At 40.3% G+C, this 21,872-nt stretch overlaps 1 protein-coding gene across 2 annotated transcripts; it reads right to left on the bottom strand.

The window, feature by feature from the left end:
* Positions 1-693: 693 nt before the first annotated feature.
* On the bottom strand, positions 694-21,331 carry LOC134753363 (zinc finger Y-chromosomal protein 2-like). Of its 2 annotated transcripts, XM_063689244.1 has the most exons (11): positions 21,032-21,331; positions 17,487-17,678; positions 15,222-15,317; positions 12,967-13,272; positions 9,655-10,025; positions 8,531-8,617; positions 8,099-8,195; positions 6,023-6,141; positions 5,684-5,765; positions 4,033-4,170; positions 694-932 (listed from the first exon to the last, which is right to left on the bottom strand). In XM_063689244.1, the coding sequence occupies exons 1-11, from the start codon at positions 21,137-21,139 to the stop codon at positions 714-716; spliced, it is 1,815 nt and encodes a 604-aa protein (XP_063545314.1). In that variant the 5' UTR covers positions 21,140-21,331; the 3' UTR covers positions 694-713. The 2 variants fall into 2 exon arrangements, with proteins under 2 accessions (XP_063545314.1, XP_063545315.1); XM_063689245.1 differs by lacking the exon at positions 12,967-13,272.
* Between the last annotated feature and the right edge of the window lie 541 nt (positions 21,332-21,872).

Here is a 21,872-nt window from a genome sequence, read left to right as displayed (position 1 = left end):
TAAGATGTCAAATGCAAAAATTTATGCTTAAAATTAAAATATTATTGCAATATGTGCAATATTAATGTGGGTAGACACTTGACATGTTAATGTGGGTATTTGAAAAAACCTACGCATGATGGACGGATTCAATTAGGGGAGAAACCATATTCACGTAAAATTTGTATGAAAACGTATGTGAAAACAATTTTTTTACCAATAAGTACCTACAGTTTAGGGACGAATCTATATTCATGTGAAATCTATGAGAAACTGTTTGCGCAAACATCTTCTTTAACAGGATGCTGATAAGCAATAATATGTCAACCCACATTTATTTTGCAATAAGATGTCAACTCAAAAAAATTACACTTAAAGTTGAAATTGTATTGCAATATTAATGTGGGTATTTGTCAAATACCTACATTGACGGAGAGAAACCAAATTGACGTGAAATCTGTAAGAAACCTTTGTGGGAAAACATTTTTTTAACAAATACCTATAATACATGAATGGACTCATTGAGGAGAGAAACCATATCCATGTGAAATCTGTATGAAGCAGTTTGCGAAAACATTTTTTTTTTTTACAAATACCTATAATACATGGACGGACCCATTTAGGAGACAAACCATATTCCTGAGAAATCTGTATGGGACAGTTTGCGAACGGTTGAAGTTCTTAGAGGTATCAGACATGAAGAAAAGGCCTTGGTCACAGTAATTCATTTATTATCAGTCATCAAATGTAAATTCCAAGTATTGAGGAGCTTCACTGTCATCCATTTGTTCGTCATCTTCTTGTTCCTTCTTTCCCTTCTTGTTCCCTCTGTGCTTGAGCCGCGTGTGCGTGTAGAGCGCGGCGCGGTAGGAGAAGGTGGCGGGACAGGAGGCGCATCCGAAGGGCCGGAGCCCGTAGTGCGTCAGCAGGTGCTCCTCTAGCGACTTCTTGACCTGCACGGACAAAATACTCATATATTTCATTTCGTCGCTATACTTACTCAACCTCATATCTGCAACAATCATTTGATGGAAATGTCGCTTTTCTTTCATTCGGAATACGGGTGTTTTTGTCATCAAATGAGTGTTGCAGATACGAGGTTGAGTAAGTATAGCGGCGATTTCCAAATAGTTATTTACGATACAAGTGCGAAAAGTAGGAAATTAATGAGTGGCGATAAATTACAACACGACCCAAGGGAGTGTTTTAAATCGACACGAGTTAGGAATTATCTATTCGTACGTGTATCGTACGTTTTACACCACATATGGCCCATAAATTTAGTGTGGTAAAGTAGCGCCACCACAAGATTGAATTTTAATTTGAATGTAATTTTATAAAATATTTTTTTTTGTATATATTATATCCCTAGAGCTGTAAAGTTCGAACTGTCGTATATGATCTGAGGATTTCTTATTTACCTAATAGGTTTTTGGCAATGAATTGTGTTACCTTGCATCTATCGCACGCGTATGGTTTCTCATACAGAACCCTACTCATCATTTCCTTGAACGTCTCCCCGCGGAGATCGCACACGAGCGTTGCCCGCGGCGAAACTACCTTGTCGTGGTCGCACCGTCCCGAGCGAGTAACATCTATCGCACGCGTATGGTTTCTCATACAGAACCCTACCTATCATTACCTTGAACGTCTTCCCGCACAGGTCGCAGACGTGCGTCGCCCGCAGCGCGACCACCTTGTCGTGGTCGTACCGTCCCGAGTCGCATCTATTGCACGCATATGGTTTCTCATACAGAATCCTTCTCATCATTACCTTAAAAGTCTCCCCGCACCTATCGCACGCGTATGGTTTCTCATAATCTAATGATGAGGTAGTACTATTATTGATTCTGTGGTGATTCAGGTCGCACACGTGCGTGGCGCGCGGCGCCGCCACCTTGTCGTGGTCGTACCGTCCCGAGTCGCATCTATCGCACGCGTATGGTTTCTCACACAGAACCCTACTCCATTACCTTGAACGTCTTCCCGCACAGGTCGCACACGTGCGTGGCGCGCGGCGCCGCCACCTTGTCGTGGTCGTACCGTCCCGAGTCGCATCTATCGCACGCGTATGGTTTCTCACACAGAACCCTACTCCATTACCTTGAACGTCTTCCCGCACAGGTCGCACACGTGCGTGGCGCGCGGCGCCGCCACCTTGTCGTGGTCGTACCGTCCCCAGTCGCATCTATCGCACGCGTATGGTTTCTCACACAGAACCCTACTACATTACCTTGAACGTCTTCCCGCACAGGTCGCACACGTGCGTGGCGCGCGGCGCCGCCACCTTGTCGTGGTCGTACCGTCCCGAGTCGCATCTATCGCACGCGTATGGTTTCTCACACAGAACCCTACTCCATTACCTTGAACGTCTTCCCGCACAGGTCGCACACGTGCGTGGCGCGCGGCGCCGCCACCTTGTCGTGGTCGTACCGTCCCGAGTCGCATCTATCGCACGCGTATGGTTTCTCACACAGAACCCTACTCCATTACCTTGAACGTCTTCCCGCACAGATCGCACACGTGCGTGGCGCGCGGCGCCGCCACCTTGTCGTGGTCGTACCGTCCCGAGTCGCATGTATCGCACGCGTATGGTTTCTCACACAGAACCCTACTCCATTACCTTGAACGTCTTCCCGCACAGGTCGCACACGTGCGTGGCGCGCGGCGCCGCCACCTTGTCGTGGTCGTACCGTCCCGAGTCGCATCTATCGCACGCGTATGGTTTCTCACACAGAACCCTACTCCATTACCTTGAACGTCTTCCCGCACAGGTCGCACACGTGCGTGGCGCGGGGCGCCGCCACCTTGTCGTGGTCGTACCGTCCCGAGTCGCATCTATCGCACGCGTATGGTTTCTCACACAGAACCCTACTCCATTACCTTGAACGTCTTCCCGCACAGGTCGCACACGTGCGTGGCGCGCGGCGCCGCCACCTTGTCGTGGTCGTACCGTCCCGAGTCGCATCTATCGCACGCGTATGGTTTCTCACACAGAACCCTACTCCATTACCTTGAACGTCTTCCCGCACAGGTCGCACACGTGCGTGGCGCGCGGCGCCGCCACCTTGTCGTGGTCGTACCGTCCCGAGTCGCATCTATCGCACGCGTATGGTTTCTCACACAGAACCCTACTCCATTACCTTGAACGTCTTCCCACACAGGTCGCACACGTGCGTGGCGCGCGGCGCCGCCACCTTGTCGTGGTCGTACCGTCCCGAGTCGCATCTATCGCACGCGTATGGTTTCTCACACAGAACCCTACTCCATTACCTTGAACGTCTTCCCGCACAGGTCGCACACGTGCGTGGCGCGCGGCGCCGCCACCTTGTCGTGGTCGTACCGTCCCGAGTCGCATGTATCGCACGCGTATGGTTTCTCACACAGAACCCTACTCCATTACCTAGAACGTCTTCCCGCACAGGTCGCACACGTGCGTGGCGCGCGGCGCCGCCACCTTGTCGTGGTCGTACCGTCCCGAGTCGCATCTATCGCACGCGTATGGTTTCTCACACAGAACCCTACTCCATTACCTTGAACGTCTTCCCGCACAGGTCGCACACGTGCGTGGCGCGCGGCGCCGCCACCTTGTCGTGGTCGTACCGTCCCGAGTCGCATCTATCGCACGCGTATGGTTTCTCACACAGAACCCTACTCCATTACCTTGAACGTCTTCCCGCACAGGTCGCACACGTGCGTGGCGCGCGGCGCCGCCACCTTGTCGTGGTCGTACCGTCCCGAGTCGCATCTATCGCACGCGTATGGTTTCTCACACAGAACCCTACTCCATTACCTTGAACGTCTTCCCGCACAGGTCGCACACGTGCGTGGCGCGCGGCGCCGCCACCTTGTCGTGGTCGTACCGTCCCGAGTCGCATCTATCGCACGCGTATGGTTTCTCACACAGAACCCTACTCCATTACCTTGAACGTCTTCCCGCACAGGTCGCACACGTGCGTGGCGCGCGGCGCCGCCACCTTGTCGTGGTCGTACCGTCCCGAGTCGCATCTATCGCACGCGTATGGTTTCTCACACAGAACCCTACTCCATTACCTTGAACGTCTTCCCGCACAGGTCGCACACGTGCGTGGCGCGCGGCGCCGCCACCTTGTCGTGGGCGCGCGCGACGTGGCGCCGCAGAGACGTGAACGCACCGAACGACGAGTCGCACTTGTCGCACGAATACTTTTTCTGAAACAACCAACCTTCCTTATACAGGGTGTTTTTGTAAAACTCCGGCGTATGGCTTAGTACATTTAAGGAAACTAAATGGCAGTTTTTTTTTTCATTAATAGTACATTATGATACAAGTGTGCTAAGTTGGTCATTACACACGAGGCAATAAGAAAGCCGATGTGTGTAATGACCAATGCACACGCGTTTCATACGACGTTTTTTAACACACTTGCGAGAAAAAAAAGAAACTGATATTAATCAAATTTGAATAGTTAAAACAGTTAGTATTATGTGTTGCATCTGTCATACTCGTACTGCCGGCCGCCCCTCGCCCCGGCCGCGCGCCGCGCAGGCGGTCGGGCGCGCCGGTGCCCGCCAGTCCGACCAATTAAAGAAGGCTCCCTTTCCATGCATATTATTAGCAATCAGTTACCTTCTTAACTCAGTCGGATAATATAATGAAAAAGCACGAGTGGAATAATACACTGAAAGAGCACGCGTGTTTAATATCTAGGATTATGAGCCAAAAATCGGTGGAATAAAAACGTCGTTTTGAGCAAGTGTATTAAAAAATAATTTACAGTACATCTAGTGCAACATTACGACACCGGTGCCATAATCAGCATTTTTTTTTTTTTAATTTTCTCATTTACCCCCTAAAGTGGCCCCCATGTTTAAAATTCATCTGTTTACGTTACATGTCTGTCTTTGGGTCACAAACTTACATATGTGTACCAAATTTCAACTTAATTGGTCCAGTAGTTTCGGAGAAAATAGGCTGTGACAGACGGACAGACAGACAGGCGCACGAGTGATCCTATAAGGGTTCCGTTATTTTCCTTTGAGGTACGGAACCCTAAAAATTAGTTTGTTTTGTTAAAGCTTATGATATTGATGCAAATAAAGCAGTGTTTGTAACTGTACATAATTACGCATTAAAATACATGTGATCCTTTTATGAAACTCGTCTAATTCCTTTCATAAACCCACACATGTATTTTAATGCTTTTCATTATGTAGCAGTCACATAAACTACTAATTAATGCTGAAAAATAGCGCTGTTTTAAGACTGGCATTATTACTCAGCCAAAAAATTAAACGAGATACAGCCTGGTGACAAACAGACGGACAGTGGAGTCTGTGGAGTCTTAGCAAAGATAGATATAACTCCGTAATAGATGGATACAGTCTAAGGAAAAAACGTGCCTCGAAAATCAAGAAAATTTGATTCTCGTTCAGAGGGCGCTACTAGTTTTGGCCTACAGTCGTATAGATGGCGTTGACGGTTTCGTTTGTTATTTAACAATTTTAACGCATATCAGTTAAGGAACATGGGTCAAAATCATAAAAATAATTAATGCAAATAAAAAAAATCATTTATCTATATTTAAATACATTCTATCGTATTTTTATAAATCTTCATTTTTAGTTTTAAAGTGTGTCGACAGATGGCAGGGAATTTACTGGGGTTACAAAATTTACTATGACAGTAACGCTCTAGTATCAGTTACTCTATGGTTATAGTTACCAGCCCGCGGTGTATCCAGTCGACGTGGTCGCGCATCCAGTGCTTGTGGCGGAATCTCTTCTTGCACACCTCACACTCGAATCTGAAATCATTCGAAATAGTTATTAGTGCAACAAGAGAGGAAAGTTGGTTTTTCTTGAGAGTGTTCATTTTGAGTCTCGAGAAAGCGAAAGATTCTATAAATCGCTTCGCTCGTGATTGTAAGTTAGAATTTTAGTTTTAATCATGTGTCGATAGATGGCACAAAATTCACTATGACAGTATATCCTATATATTCCTCTTTGGTACTAGTTTCCGTTACTAAAAATTGTTATAAAAAATTGTATTCGCGATAAATACTTGTAGAGGTCCCTGGGCGTGTGCTTGAGGGTCAACAGGTGCGCCTTGTACTGCGCGGGGTTCGGGAAGTGCAGCGAACACTCCTGACAGTACTGCGTCGGTGCAGGCTTGGGGGTGGCCTGTAACAGGTGTGAGGGGCACATGTGAAATGAGAGCCAAGTTCAATATCAAGAATATGCGTCGTCGTTGACTTCGTCGGAAAATGAATTGAGATATATAAGTTCTAGTTCGCTTGGGATCATGAATCTAGTATAACTGGATCGGTCATGAGGAGTGGGGGAAAATGAACGAACGGGATAGTCTTATGTATCTTTCAGTAGGAGTAGCAGAGAAAGCGCTGTTATTGTTTGTCCTTGTCATAGTTTCACTTTTCCACCGCTGCCACAACCGAGGTTGTGGCAAACAAATAAGTACGTGACATGTCATGTTTGTTCGTTGCTTGTTTAATTATCGTTGTTTTGTATGAAATTGTGCATTCTCTTATGAAATATAGTGATGGTTAGCGTTTTGAATGCTTGAACTTTGATAAAATACTGGTGAATTGTTCTGTAGTCGGCTGTAATAGCCGCTCTGAGCAAAAATATGAGATCATAATCTTTCACACGTAAGTACGGTATTTTACACCTTCCTCTTAACGCAATATGTGAGAATAACATCGTAAAATTACGTTACACTCAAAGCAATGTAGAATCAAACGATTTCAATAAAAATATCACAATTATTTACGCAAATTAACAAAACATTATTTGTAAAATTATCCGCCCAAATTACGTAGGTAGGTAGGAGTCTGAGGTCAGCCATTTTTAAACTTCTTCTTAATTTAGCTGCATAACAATCATGTTAGGGATACCAGATGAAAATATCATAATTTTATGGGTAATTGTGACCTCGAAGTTTTTTCGTACTTCTAATTCCAAAAATTAATAAACAAAAGGGTTTGAAGATTAAATGTGGTGTACATTAATTGGTGTGATTGCGATTTGTGATTTCTTTAAATTAAAACCCATAATACATTTTATTTTACGTTTTATTTACTAAACATGTTTAGTTTTGTACCACCTGCGCGAATTATAGGAGGTATTTCATTGTTTATACGCCTAAAAAGGACGGCCCATTGACATTTTATTTAACAATTTTTTAATACCGTCAAACAAGCTAACTTTGCCTCCAGGGTAATCGCCCCAACGTGATATCAAATATTGGGGTAATTTTTACCAATATGGTATCCCCACGTTTATGACGTCATCTATGTCTATCCCTTACGGGCGCACGCGTATAGCTTGTCTATGTAATGCTAGGTCTATGCTTGGGATGTAATTAAAGTTCAGGATTTGACTTGACTAGTTTTTACGTACACGCTATTTGTCTATATTGCTTTTCTAAAATTTTGTGTGTAAAAACTATAAAACGCTCTCATTTCACATATGTTTTTGATGGGATATCATAACTTTTTGTACAGAAATTATTAGTATTCATCATAGTTCATTTCGAAATTAAAATTTATTTTTGCTATTACAAATTCGTTAGGCGCTTAGTTAGTGTGTAAATAAAATATTCCTTGGAAAATAATACAAATCGCAAAAAAAACATTATTTCTTTATCAACGTTTTATCCACACAATTGCCCATTTGGATGCCAAATTTCAACTTGCTAGGTCATCTGGAAGTGGGTTAGGTTTTTGATGTTAGGTCAGTCAGTCAGTACGTACGTGAGTCAATAAGTCAGTAATAAAATTTTCGATTTTTAGACGTATGTATCTTAATAACCGGTTGAGCTATATTCATCAAATTTGGAGTTTTATTAAATTTCATATGTTTGTGTTTAATAGATTTTGAGTTACGTAGGGGTCAAAAGTGGATCCAAATGGTTCGTGTATTATAACACACAGCCGCTGCGTCGCCAGTTCTCTTCTTTTGAACTTGGCTTGACACGCTGCCGCGTGTCTAGATTAATGAATTAATGTTTCAAGTGCGGATTTGATAAAAAGACATATATATATTTTTGCTCCTTATTATGACCTCAGGAATGCGTGGTTAAAATCTTTCGGGTTATTCGAGCTCACGGTGTAATATTTACCTTTTTATTCGGACACTGGTGGTAGTGGAGCACACCTGCGTTGCGGAACTGTTTGCGACACAACTCGCACTTGACCGGATCTATCTCAGCGTGCCGTCTGCAATATTCATAAATAAATAATATTGTAAGTAGGGTCAAGGCGGAAACAGTGGCTCAGTCGCCCAAATATCGCCTCTCTCGTGTTGAAATTAGGTTTTTTACCGAGCCACTGTTCCCTCCACCTACATTATTACACTAATTGACTAAGTCCCACGATAAGTAGTAGTAATATACTTTATTTTACAAAAATCAAAACAAAGGCGAACTTATCCCTTTAAGGGATCTCTTCCAGTAAACCTTTGAGCAATAAGGGTAAGCTCAATAAGGCTAGTGTTAAGGGTACTTAGACAAAATACATACAAACCCAGCCATGGTAATGCGCCTTAGACTTACAGATAGAAATGTTGCTGAAGACTCCGGTTGTGGCACAGTAGTTTATCACAGAGGGAGCACTGAACGCGCTCGGGCTTCTTACTCTCTCTAAAAAAAGGAATCAATCTTTAAGAGTCCCCGGCAAGCTCGGCCGTATTTCACCTTCCCATACAAACGGAGTTTCGTTCTCATTTTAAAACTACGTGTTGGATTGTAATGAAACTTTGCACATACAATGACATGAGGTATAGTATAGCTCCAGTTTAAAAAACAACCGAAATAGAGCAAAAGCAAGTTTTGTATGAAAAACTTAAATACGCTGTATTTTTTTAACTATGGTATCTGAAGCTACATAAACTAATTACAGACATAGATATACCTTATCCTATTGTAAGTACAAAGTTTCAGAGCAAACTAGCTACTCGTTCTAAAGTGAGAGCGTAACTACGTTTGTATGGAGAACCGAGCTTGCCGGAGACTCTTAGGAAGGGTTCCCGCAAAATTGTAATTTTTATTTTGAATTTTTACACGTTTTAATGAAGGTCAAAGCAATGAAAAAATTCATACGAAAACTACACCACATTTCCGAGGGCAGTCACTCCAAGAAAAACCTTAAAAAGGTAAAGTTGGCTTGATAGAAAAAAAATATCGAAAACATGTCAAAACTTTTATTAATTTTCAATTGTATACCCTGCATTCCATAGCAGTATACTTTTAGTATCATAAGCGGCACTTGTACCACCCCACTAACCCGGGGTTAACCGGTTAAACCTGGAGTTAGTTTTATAGAACTTAATTTCACAAATAAATTATACGTTTCACTTCAGAGAAACTTAACTACAACAGAAATAAATATACATTAAATAAGTATAATGAGTGCGTGCGTACTCACTTACAAAACTCATAACTAAAACTTAAACATAATTAAATTACAACTTATGTACGTTAACTATCAACAACTAAGTTACCATGGTTACCAGTACAATTTGACACTGGGTTAACGGTTTAACGGGTTAACCCCGGGTTAGTGGGATGGTGCAAGTGGCCCTAAAATAGCTAGTGTTATATAGCCAAGGGATTGGACCAGCGAAATTTTAATCAGAACTACACTCAGTTATTTATATTCAATTCATTGCTATAGTCACCTTTTCTTTTCCTTTTCAGCTGATACGTTCGCTTCAGTAGTAATATTTGTATCGTTCGCTTTCTCAGCTCCGTTTGCCTCTTCAGTTGCACAAGCTAAATTAACTTCTTTATCTTCATCATCACTAGATTCTGAAGCTATGTTTACTTCTGCATGTGCTTCTTCTGAAGCAACATTTGCTTCTATAGTATCATGTGCTTCTTCTGAAGCTACGTTGACTTCTTTAACTGCGCTTGCGCTAGTTTTTAATGCTGCCTTAGCTTGTTTGGCTGCGAATGCTCTAGCTATTATACCTACTTTTGCTGCTTTAGGTTGTTTTGGAGCTATTTGTGCTTGTTTTAATTTCTCAGGCTTATATTTATTTTCATTGGACTGTGAAATAAAAAAAAATATATTTTGATTTCCAAGACAGTATTCTAATATTTATTATTCAATTCAATTCAATTAATTATTTCGATTCATTTTGATCCATATCGTCGCTATACTTACTCAACCTCATATCTGCAACAATCATTTGATGGAAATGTCGCTTTTCTTTCATTCGGTATACGGGTGTTTTTGTCATCAAATGTGTGTTGCAGATACGAGGTTTAGTAAGTATAGCGGCGATATAGTGTTAGGTGTTAGTAAGTACAACAAAACTTAAAAATTATTAAGGTTTTTTTGTTTTCAAAAAAGTGTAATACATTTTAAACTTATACTAGGTTCGCCAAACTTGCGTTTAACGGCGAAATGATGCACTCATTTTCAATGTTAGTACCTTAATCTAAATTTAATGATTAACTTATATTAGTAAGGTTGATACTTTTATATTACATTTACAAAGTGTAAGTGTGTGTTGTAGGTGTTAGTGACATACAATTACAATTTACTTTATATTGTTAATTAAACCATAAGCGGATTTCCTTATTGCACATGAAGCATAAAGGGCTTTCTGTGATGGAAAGCCACATATAAAAGGAATCCTTGTATCTAGCATGCAAGCAAGCACACAAATATTTAAATGAAAATAGTAAAATCTCAATACAGAATGTCAAATACCTGTATAGTACTATATAAGATAGATATAACTCCGTAATAGATGGATACAGTCTAAGGAAAAAACGTGCCTCGAAAATCACGAAAATTTGATTCTCGATCAGATGGCGCCACTAGTTTTGGCCTACACTCGTATAGAGGGCGTTGACTGTTTCGTTTGTTATTTATAATTTTAACGCATACCAGTGAAAGAACATGGGTCAAAATCATATAAAAATAAATAATGCATATAAAAAAATCATTTATCCATATTTAAATACATTTTATCGTATTTTTATAAATATTTATTTTTAGTTTTAAAGTGTGTCGACAGATGGCAGTGAATTTACTAGGGTTACAAATTTACTATGACAGTACCGCTCTAGTATAAGTTACTCTATGCTATACATAATACATGTCAAAATACAGTATGGATAGATACAGAATGAATGGGCCCTGGAGGGAAAGTACCTGAAAACCTTTAGTTAGCTCATTTTTCTTAAAGGAGACATTCTTTTATTTTTGAAAATAAACAAAACTGCATTAAAGGATTTTGCATTTTTTTTTAATTTTGCTTGTCTAAAAATATTCTTGAATATATCGCGTATATTGACTTTATAATACATCCCGACGTTTCGAACCCTTTACAGCGTTCGTGGTCAATCCCGGGTATACGCGATATAATCCGTTTTCATAGTTTTATTTCATGAGTAACTATCGCGGTAACCGAAGACAATATTAGCGGAGTGTTTATTTTTATTTTTAGTTGGTTCGATTCCCAGGTGAAACAAGCAAATATAAAAAAATCTTTGAATGCAGTTTTGTTTCTTTTTTTAAATAAAAAAATGTTTCCTCTAAGCAAAATGAGCTAACTTAAGGTTTTAAGGCACTTTCCTTCATGGGCCCCCATTCATTCTTTCCACACTTCATATCAAATAAATTCTATAGGGCGGCGATCAAATATTACGTAACGCAATTTTCGAAAAAAAGCGACCGTGTATGATGCATGATAGTAAAGGAAGCGAAAGAGGTATGTCAGGATCGTAGCAAGTGGAAATCCGTGGTCTCAGCCTACCCCTCCGGGAAATAGGCGTGATGATAATGATATTTATTTAAAAAAACATGTTACGTAACACCTTGTTCCAACCCCCCCTCCCGCCCCTGTAACGCATCGTAATCCCCCCCCAATTGCGTTACGTAATATTTGAGCGCCCCCTAGGACATTATTACACAAATTAGCTAAGTCCCGCAATAAGCTCAATAAGGCTTGTATTGTGGGTATTTAGACAACGAATACTTAAATACATGTAGAAAACACCCATGACACAGGAACAAATATTCGTGCTCATCACCAGGCCTTACCAGGATTTGAACCCGAAACCTTCGGCTTCACAGGCAGGGTCACTGCCCACTAGGCCAGGCCGGTCGTCAAAGGTAGGAGATAGTAAATTTTTCCAGTTTAAATTTATTCCCAAGGTAAAAAATTATTAATTGTCTATGGATTTGTTTGTTTCTTAAATGTTTTTCTTTTTTTCTTGTATACTTGTTTTTCTTTTTGTTTGTGCTCATAATGAATTTTTTGGTTTGGTTAATATGTTTGTAATTATTCCTTGTGTGTATTTTTGTAATGTTTTAATATGTATCTTTGTGTGTTATCTGTCGTGGCATCACCGAATGGGCCCTACGGAAGACCAGCGCTGGCTTTATAGCTAGCATTATGCTGAGTTGGGTCCATTTCGTGATGCACACTTGATGATTTCTTCTTTTCTTGCTGTTGTTGTCTGTACATGTTCGTACTTGTGTTGTGATCGTCACGAATAAATATCTTTTATCTTTTTTATCTTTATCTAAAAATAATTTACCCACTAGACCAGACAGGTTTTCAAATAATGTCACACGTAAAATATTACAATTAATGGCGGTCTTCACCAGCAGCCCAGCACATTTACGTTACTTTGTTTTGTAAAAACACATTTAAAAAAAGTTTTTGGCAATAATTTCATTTTTGGTACAAACTTCTATCGCTGACTGTTCTTTTCCTTCCACAGGCAACTAATACTCATCGAGACAATTCTAAAAACCCCAAACACAATTAGGTTGCGTTTATTTATCACAGAGTTCCTATGCCCACCTCCTGTCTCCGTCATCAGATCAGCTCGATGGTACCATAATATTGGATTGTCACCCGACTTACATGTGTATGCAAATTTTCATCTTCATAAGAAACCGGGAAGTGGGTCAAATTTAACTTGCAAGATTTGCAAGTTTAACTTGCAAGCTAGTAAAAAATACTCACCTTATAAACGCAAATAGTTTGCAAGGTGCTCCTAATTTGTGTACGTAACGGAATGTTCTTTACTCCGGTGACACATTCCTTTTTTTTTTTCGAGTCGCACTGCTCAGATCGACTCAAGGAAGCGTTATCAAATTCAGATTCAGAATCAAATTCAACGTATTCTGATTTCAACTCTAGTTCTGGTTCAAATTCAGTCATCTTATATTCGGGTTGAGGTTCAGGCTTAAAATCAACGTCTAAATATGGCTGGTTTCGTGTCGGAGGTGGCTCCGATGTAATAGGCATCTTCTGTGCAAACGGGTTGGGCTGGAATGGAAATATTTTTTAAGGGCTTACAGGCGCCTAAAGTTAGACCAAGCTAACTCTGCAGCGCTTTAATTTGACAACCACTTAAAAATATAATATGGCATGTTTCTAGGGTTCCGTACCCAAAGGGTAAAAACGGGACCCTATTACTAAGACTCCGCTGTCAGTCTGTCCGTCTGTCTGTCACCAGGCTGTATCTCATGTACCGTGATAGCTAGACAGTTGAAATTTTGACAGATGATGTATTTCTGTTGCCGTATTAACAACAAATACTAAAAAGTACGGAACCCTCGGTGCGCGAGTCCGACTCGCACTTGGCCGGTTATTTAGATGTCACAAAGACATGTTGATAACAGAGGGCCTCCGCTACCGCGTACACCGAAGTTCGCAAATTGCGGGCATCTCTCTCTTTTACTCTAATTAAGGCGTAATAAGAGTGACAGAGAAAGATGCCCGCAATTTGCGAACTTCGGCATACGCGGTAGGCCTACAGGTGAGTAGAATGATACATTTTGGTACTTACCACGTACACCGAAGTTCGCAAATTGCGGGCATCTTTCTCTTTTACTCTAATTAAGGCGTAATAAGAGTGACAGAGAAAGATGCCCGCAATTTGCGAACTTCGACGTACGGCGTAGGCCCTCAGGCGAGTGGAATGATACATTTTGGTACTTGCACTTTTAGAAAATATATTAGTTTAGATCACGTTATGGATTTTTTTCGAAACAAATTATTTTAAACCTTAAAAATTAAAATAAAGCTATGAAAACGGATTATATCGCGTATATTGAATTTATAATACATCCCGACGTTTCGAACTCTTTACAGCGTTCGTGGTCAACGGGTGACCCTATTAAAAATTAATTTAAACTGGAAAAATTTACGGCCTCAGGCGATACTTGAACTTGCGACACTAATCACTAGCCCATGCTCTGCCAATTGAGCTACCGAGACTTCACCCGAGGACAGCGAATATCACACACACACACACATCAGTTGGTATAGTGACTGCTACACAGTATTAAAACATAGAATGACATTGTATAGAGTATAATACTAATCATATTTTATAAGTCACATTTGTATTCACAACACAAATTGTTTCTTGATTGTGTTGTTGTCACACACACAACGCATTGACACTCAATCAGAATTAGGCTTTAAATATATATTTTTTTTTTAAATAAACTGATCGGCGATTGGCCCTAGTCACACCTGATGGAAAGTGAAGACAGGGCCTAAGATGGAGCTCACCGGTTCAGTAACAGCCTATTCACTCTTGATTTAAAGAGACCGAGGTCATAATGATCAGGGAATACAGATGGCGGGAGCGCATTCCATTCCTTAGCCGTCCGTACCAAAAAGGAGGTGGTATATGTTTCTCTTTTATGTTAGCTATAGTTGTATTTATTACTAAGCTTTACTAATTTGAATTACCTTATTCTACTTTTAATTTTTCTGTTCTACATGGTTGCTATAGCCGCTTATGTATATCTTTAAGTAAATTGTATGATTTCCCTCACGGGACAGGCTTTGCCTAGTGTGGGGGTCAGTATAAACTGTAAATGCTCTAAATCTAATGTTTCTGGAAATGAACTATTTGTATTTGTATTTACTAACAAAAATGATCTAGTAATTCGCCACTATGGCCTAGGTGCCCACAAGGTGCCCTAGGACAAACAACAACAATTGGCCACTCTGCCCTAGGTGCCCTAGGACAAACAACAACAATTGGCCACTCTGCCCTAGGTGCCCTAGGACAAACAACAACAATTGGCCACTCTACCCTAGGTGCCCTAGGACTTACAACAACAATTGGCCACTCTTAACAATAAGGCTTCAATTGGCTTGTTTCTTTCTGATTTGTTAGAGTGGCCAATAACTATAATAGCAGTCACCCTAGAGAGAGAGAGAGAGAGAAAGAGAGAGAATTGATAGCAAAAACTCACGTGTCTGGCCGAAGAGACAGAGAATTGTGAACTGGATGATTCTTCCATTTCCGGTTCTGTTATAACTGTTTCCACAACAGATATTGGATTCACAAGCTGAAAAAAGTAGTAAGTAATACAGTATTTTTCCACACTATTGCAGGAATGAGCACTTTCCGTACCTATGTCGAAAGTTTAATTGAGGGCCATATGTACTGTAAAACGCTGTACGATACACGTGCGAATAGGTAATTCGCAACTCGTGTCGATTTAAAGTGTTTTAAATCGTTCGTGTCTTAATGTAAAGTCAGCAGCAGAAGTTGCTAAGCGGGCGAGGTGTTCAAAATTATCTTGACACGCTCTTATTCTCTTAACAATAAAGTCGCGTCAAAATCATTTTGAACACCTCGCCCGCTTAGCAACTTCTGCTGCTGACTGTATAATAATGTATTACCACTCGTTGCAAATTTCCTACTTATCGTAAATAATAAATAACTATTACAGTACATATGGTCCTACTTTCCGCACTCGCATCGTAAATAACTGTTGTTTCTCCAATAACAATACATTTTACATGTAAAATTATAATGAAATTTTAGAAGAAAATTAAAACCAGGTAACAACAGGACCGAACTGGAGAAGAGTGGCCCACGATAGACCCCAATGAAAAGAGCTAGAGGAGGCCTTTGCCAAGCGGCACACTGAGCTACGAGACATACTCTAACTCAGAATCTCTCTCTCTCTTTAGCCTTCTTCTACCCTTTGGGTGTAGGCCTCCTTCATTTTGCGCCATTCGTCGCGGTTCTGTGCGACTTGGAGCCATTGTTTCCCCGCAGTCTTCTTGATGTCGTCGTCCCAATCAGAATAAATAAATAAATAAATTCTTTATTTGGCAGGCAAGAAACCCAATTTTTACAATCTAATATCCACCCTCATAATCATACCCTCGGTCCGGATCGTACCTAGTCCAACAGATCTCGTTGGCCATTCAGCGCGGTAACGCTGCCAGCGTAATGGGGACATTTGAGCCAGGTGCGATTCGTGACGGTTATTTTATTTAAACAAAAAAAAAAGTGACGAAGCCTGTTGCGGATATCATCATTGGTATTTTTGGGACGAAGCATGTTGCTGATTTGCATTTGTAGCCACCTGACGAAGCCTGCGTTGCGGATTTTTTACATGTAACTAAATATTATTTTTTAAGATTTTTCTCAAATTAACAAAAAAAAAATGATTTTTTTTGACAAAAAAAAAGATCTAATATAAAAGGTGTACAAATAAACAAAAAATACAGTACAAAATACTAAAACTTACAAACAATAAACTCCGAATAAAAGGTCTTAATAGATAGATAGATAGAACAACAGGCCATTGTTAAATTAAATGAAATGTTAACTTACTACAATAATTTTAAAACTAACACGGAACTTAATCGCGTACAGACTTACGTTTATTTGGGGTCGGAATGGGGTTGATAGTATAAGTAAGATAGTGTATCAATAATACAGAGCCTTGAGCATCGCCGTCGAGTCGCTTGCCTATCGTTGTTCTATCGGATACATTTCGGGGAGCGCTCACAGGAACTACACGACCTGATCCCACCTTCCCCTTTCCATCATCGGACATCCAGGCGCGGGGAGCGAATGCACCCGTTCGTGGTCCACATTCCATTCGTTCGGACGAAACGTTTTGCCTCCTCCTTTTTGGTACGGACGGCTAAGGAATGGAATGCGCTCCCGCCATCTGTATTCCCTGATCAATATGACCTCGGTCTCTTTAAAACAATAGTGATACTGAACCTGTGAGCTCCATCTTAGGCCCTGTCTTCACTTTCCATCAGGTGTGACTAGGGCCAATCGCCGATCAGTTTATAATAAAAAAATAAAAAATAAAAATAAATGTGCTTTTTTTTAGTTAGTTTTAGTGTATTTTTATGTTTTTTCTTATATATAAGTGTTTGTATTTTAGATTTTAAGGTTTGACGTATATTTTGATCTGGAATGTAAGATATATGTGTTTCTCTGGAAATAAATAAAGAATATTTATGGCCTGACGTTTCGAACGTGACGTTACGTTCGTGGTCACAGGCAGACTGGCGAGGACTGGGGAAAACCCGCGCGGCAAGATGTTGATACAATCGCCAGTCTGCCTGTGACCACGAACATAACGTCACGTTCGAAACGTCAGGCCATAAATAAACGTAAGTTTGTACGCGATTAAGTCCCGTTAGTTTTAAAATTATAAGTGAAAATCGTGTTAGTTTAAATCAGTATATTGTTAACTTACTAGTTCCCGGCCGTCTCCCATTTGTATTAGTGTTTTTATTTTGTGATCCTGTACCGTTGCATTGTTCACTTTAGAAAGCACCGACTTGAGTATGGTGAGGCCGTCGACCGCCATCTTCTGGAACTGTTGTATGGACTGCAGCTTCTCCTGGCACTCGGTGCACAGCATGATTTCACAAGCTGTGAGGTCAGCCTGAAAATCACATTCCTTGTATGCCATTTTTAGGGTTCCGTACCCATAGGATAAAAACGGGACCCTATTACTACCGCTGTCCGTCTGTCTTTCACCAGGCTGTATCTCATGAACCGTAATAGCTAGACAGTTGAAATTTTCACAGATGATGTATTTCTGTTGCCGCTATAACAACAAATACTAAAAAGTACGGAACCCTCGGTGCGCGAGTCCGACTCACACTTGGCTGGTTTCTCATTGTTTATTATCATATTTGAGTTATTTAAAATAAATATAAAATAAAAAAGCCTTATTATTATTATTATTATTATAGCCTCTTTGTTTCCATACTCTTTTCCATTATTTAGTTTTTTTTTTTTTTTTTTTTTTTTGGCCTTATTTCTGGGTAAAAAATATGAATATAAACTTATTTGCAATACTTAGTCTAGGATATGAAGAAATCACACCAGAACCCTCTCATGAGGTATAGGCCTCTTTCAAAATCTTCAACCTCTCTCGATCTTGGGCCTCCCAAGTTATTTACAAAAAAATAAGTCTGTTAAAATTTAAAACTTAATTATAAACATATCTAACGTGTAAGCTACATAAATGGTCATTGTTGTTATTTTAGTTTTAGAAATTATATTTTTAGGTATTTATATATTGTATAAATAGTTTGCTTGTTGTTAACATAGGGAAGAGCGGTGCCTCCCAACACATTGCCTGTGCTTCATAGAATGATACCGAATCGGTTCGGCAACATCTGAGCCGAACATTCGGTTGAATATTCGTATTTAGCAAACTCCATATTCGGCCCATCTCTACCTTTCATATTTAACAGGCAATCTTTTAGATTGTAATAAAATCGAATTTCTGTAAGTAAGAGCATCTGCTAGCTGGCACAGTAGCAAGGAGCGGGTGAGAGTGTTAGAAATTGTATTCTATGTTGTTGTTGTATGTCCTAGGGCATCCCCGTGCATAGGACCTATGGATGTTATGCCTATGGATCAATGTTATCTGGAATAAATGATTTTATTATTATTATAGGGCCTCCACAAGATCCCGCCACGCCTTTCTGTTTCTTGTTTCTTGTTGTATTCTATAATATAATAAAATTAATAAAAAATTAAATATTTATTGTTTAAACTCCTATAACTGTAAAGGCCATGGCCATGGCCATGTAATTAGAGGAGAAGACAAATGGAATAAATCAGTACACTATGGTACCCAAGAGAGGGCAAGAGAAAGAGAGGAAAACCTTTCAGAAGATGGGAGGATGATCTGGTAAAGACAGCTGGCAAAACCTGGAATAGACTGGCAGAGAAGAGAGAAGAATGGAACACATAATTAGCAATGAAAAATAATTAAACAAACAATACCACATATTCTGATAAAATGTTAAAAAAAAATAAAAAAAAAATAAAAATAAAAAATTCCTTTTTACAATCACTATCATATCAGGAAACCGAGAACCTCTAATCATGCTCAAAATAACCCATAAATAACTATTACTCTCCTCCTTAAATATCATATCATATCATTTATTCAATGCAACCATGGTATTTTACAAATATGTTGAAAGTCTAATCAAGTACAAACATGGACCCTACTAGGGTGTAGCAGTTTACATTAAAACTATTCTTACCCAGTAGGTAGTGGGTGAATAATTGAATATTGGCTTATAACTACAAAAGGAATACATGTTATTAATAGTTACTAACCGCATTATCTACACTCTCTCTCTCCAACTTCACACCTCCCCCATACACACTTTATACATCATACACACACAGACACGCACATCATGCACTGACTTAATCACAATTATACACACTTATTAGCTGGATTCATTTCTTTCTTTTCCCTTTTTTGTTTGAAAAAAAAAAAGTAATATACAATTACTTTTTTTTTGTCATTTGCTTTATATTCCTTTCTTAAGCGAGGTTTAGACTAGCAAGAACTTGCATGCAATTTAAGTTACATTGCCGACTACCTCCTACTAAAGTGAACTGTATTCAAAAGGTTGATCAGATACCGCAATGTAACGAAAATTGCTATTCTAAACCTCGCTTAAGAACTATTATATTGCTGATACTATTGTTATCAAATTGAGAGCTCACATGAACATGAACCTAGGAGGAATCACTGACTCCCCACTCACAGGCTTGGACTCACGATCGACTTTGGATCACTGAAAAGATCGCTCCAAACTAGTACAATCTCACAACTGCACTAGTTCGGTCTTTTAGTTCTTTTAGTAAATAATAATAAATAATAAACAAATATTATAGGACATTCTTACACAGATTGACTAAAGTCCCACGGTAAGCCCAAGGAGGCTTGTGTTATGGGTACTCAGACAGCGATATATATAATATATAAATACTTAAATACATAGAAAACAACCATGACTCAGGAACAAATATCTGTGCTCATTACACAAATAAATGCCCTTACCGGGATTCGAACCCAGGACCATCGGCTTCACAGGCAGGGTCATTACCCACTAGGCCAGACCGGTCGTCAATATTTAGTACAGTAGTACACCGAGAGAAACTGAGCATAATAAGCGGCTATCTGCTATCTCGCTCATACTAGCGGGCCGAGCGGGAGCCGTTTGGCCATCTTTGCACGCACGCGCTCGGCGAGCCGGTGAGTCGACGTCGACGTTTAGTTTGGTCAGATTACTCGGATCGCTTTGCTGTCATTGTCACTCCTCGGTCCTCGCTCCCATTCACTTTCGTTTGCGTGTAGTGTACTAAAACGTACTAAGAGCAGAATCGTGTCTTTTTGATTTTAGTACATGTACTACACACACCTAGTTTGGGAGGCTGAGGCTCAACCACACTACCTAAATGTGTTACAAACCAGATACATACATACATACATACATATAATCACGCCTATTTCCCGGAGGGGTAGGCAGAGACCACGGATTTCCACTTGCTACGATCCTGACATACCACTTACACCTGATACACCTGTTTCATATTGTTAAAACTTTATAATGTGAAATATAACATTTAAGGTTTAAAGCAATAGTTTTTTTTAATAGTATGAGCGACGTTATCAGAGTGCCTATCGCGAACACCGCAGTTCGCAAATTGCGGGCATCTTATTAGAGTGACAGAGAAAGATGCCCGCAATTTTCGAACATCGGAGTTCGCGGTAGGCCCTCTCGCGCGGACGCCCTAAAACATATAACAAACTGGTTACAGTTTGGCGATGCATACATTTTGTTTGTAAGCATGTACCCTTTGTGTAAATAAAAAAAAATGTATAATACATCAGCACTACACTCGTGCGAAGCCGGGGCGGGTCGCTATTACATGAATAAAGCGTAATTTCGTCAAAAATAATAATATGAAACATACCATGGTAATAGTTGGAGATACAATAGCCTCGAGTAACTGCCTATGCTCCGTGGTCAGCGGCGTCAGCGGCGGCTTACGGAGTGTGCAAATCACACAAATGTACGTCATCTTGCATATGAATTACCGTCAGCTGAGAAATGTTATTATTGTCTTAAACCAAAAAGCAATCCGCTTTAAGAAAAACTGAAAGCGAATACGATTTTAACAGAAAGAACACAACTGAGCTGTGAGGCACAGACTAATAAGAGGTAAGTACTACTTCTGTGAGGTGAGGCCTGTCCTGTGAGACAAGACCTGTCAACACAGTACACACTGAACAGAACAAAAATGCGTTCGGATGGCGTTCGGATATCTCTAGTTATTTTTGCATAGCTTAAGGCGGGAACACGCACGGACAGATGCCTGCGTATAGCTCATCTAGGATCCTACTGGATCCTACCATCTATGTTTAAAGCTCGCTCCAGACTACGCGGCTTCGCGCCGCGTAATACGGAGCGGGCTTTACCGATAAAATGGGTGCGGACGCAAGAATACCAATTTGTGACGCTAGTATTCGCGTTTGGGGGCATTTTTTTTTAATAAAAGCATAAATTTAAAATTGGTGACAGTGGCCAAATTGGTGTTTGCTTTGGCCCATCTTCATTTAGGATGACTATCGACTTCTACAGACGTAAGTACAGATTGGAAAAGGCTGTCTCATTTCAAACATAGACAGAGAGAATTATAAATGTTTTGTACTAGCTAGCTAGCACCCATAATGAGAAAGAGAGTAGTATAGTTTTTTTATTTTATTTAATGAAGGAACGAGGAACGAAAATTCAACGAATTTAAACGATAGATC

This window comes from Cydia strobilella, chromosome 26 (assembly GCF_947568885.1).
Source record: "Cydia strobilella chromosome 26, ilCydStro3.1, whole genome shotgun sequence".
Lineage (NCBI taxonomy): Eukaryota > Metazoa > Arthropoda > Insecta > Lepidoptera > Tortricidae > Cydia > Cydia strobilella.
Note: the sequence above shows the minus strand (reverse complement) of the source record. Positions and strands in the feature narration are given on the sequence as shown.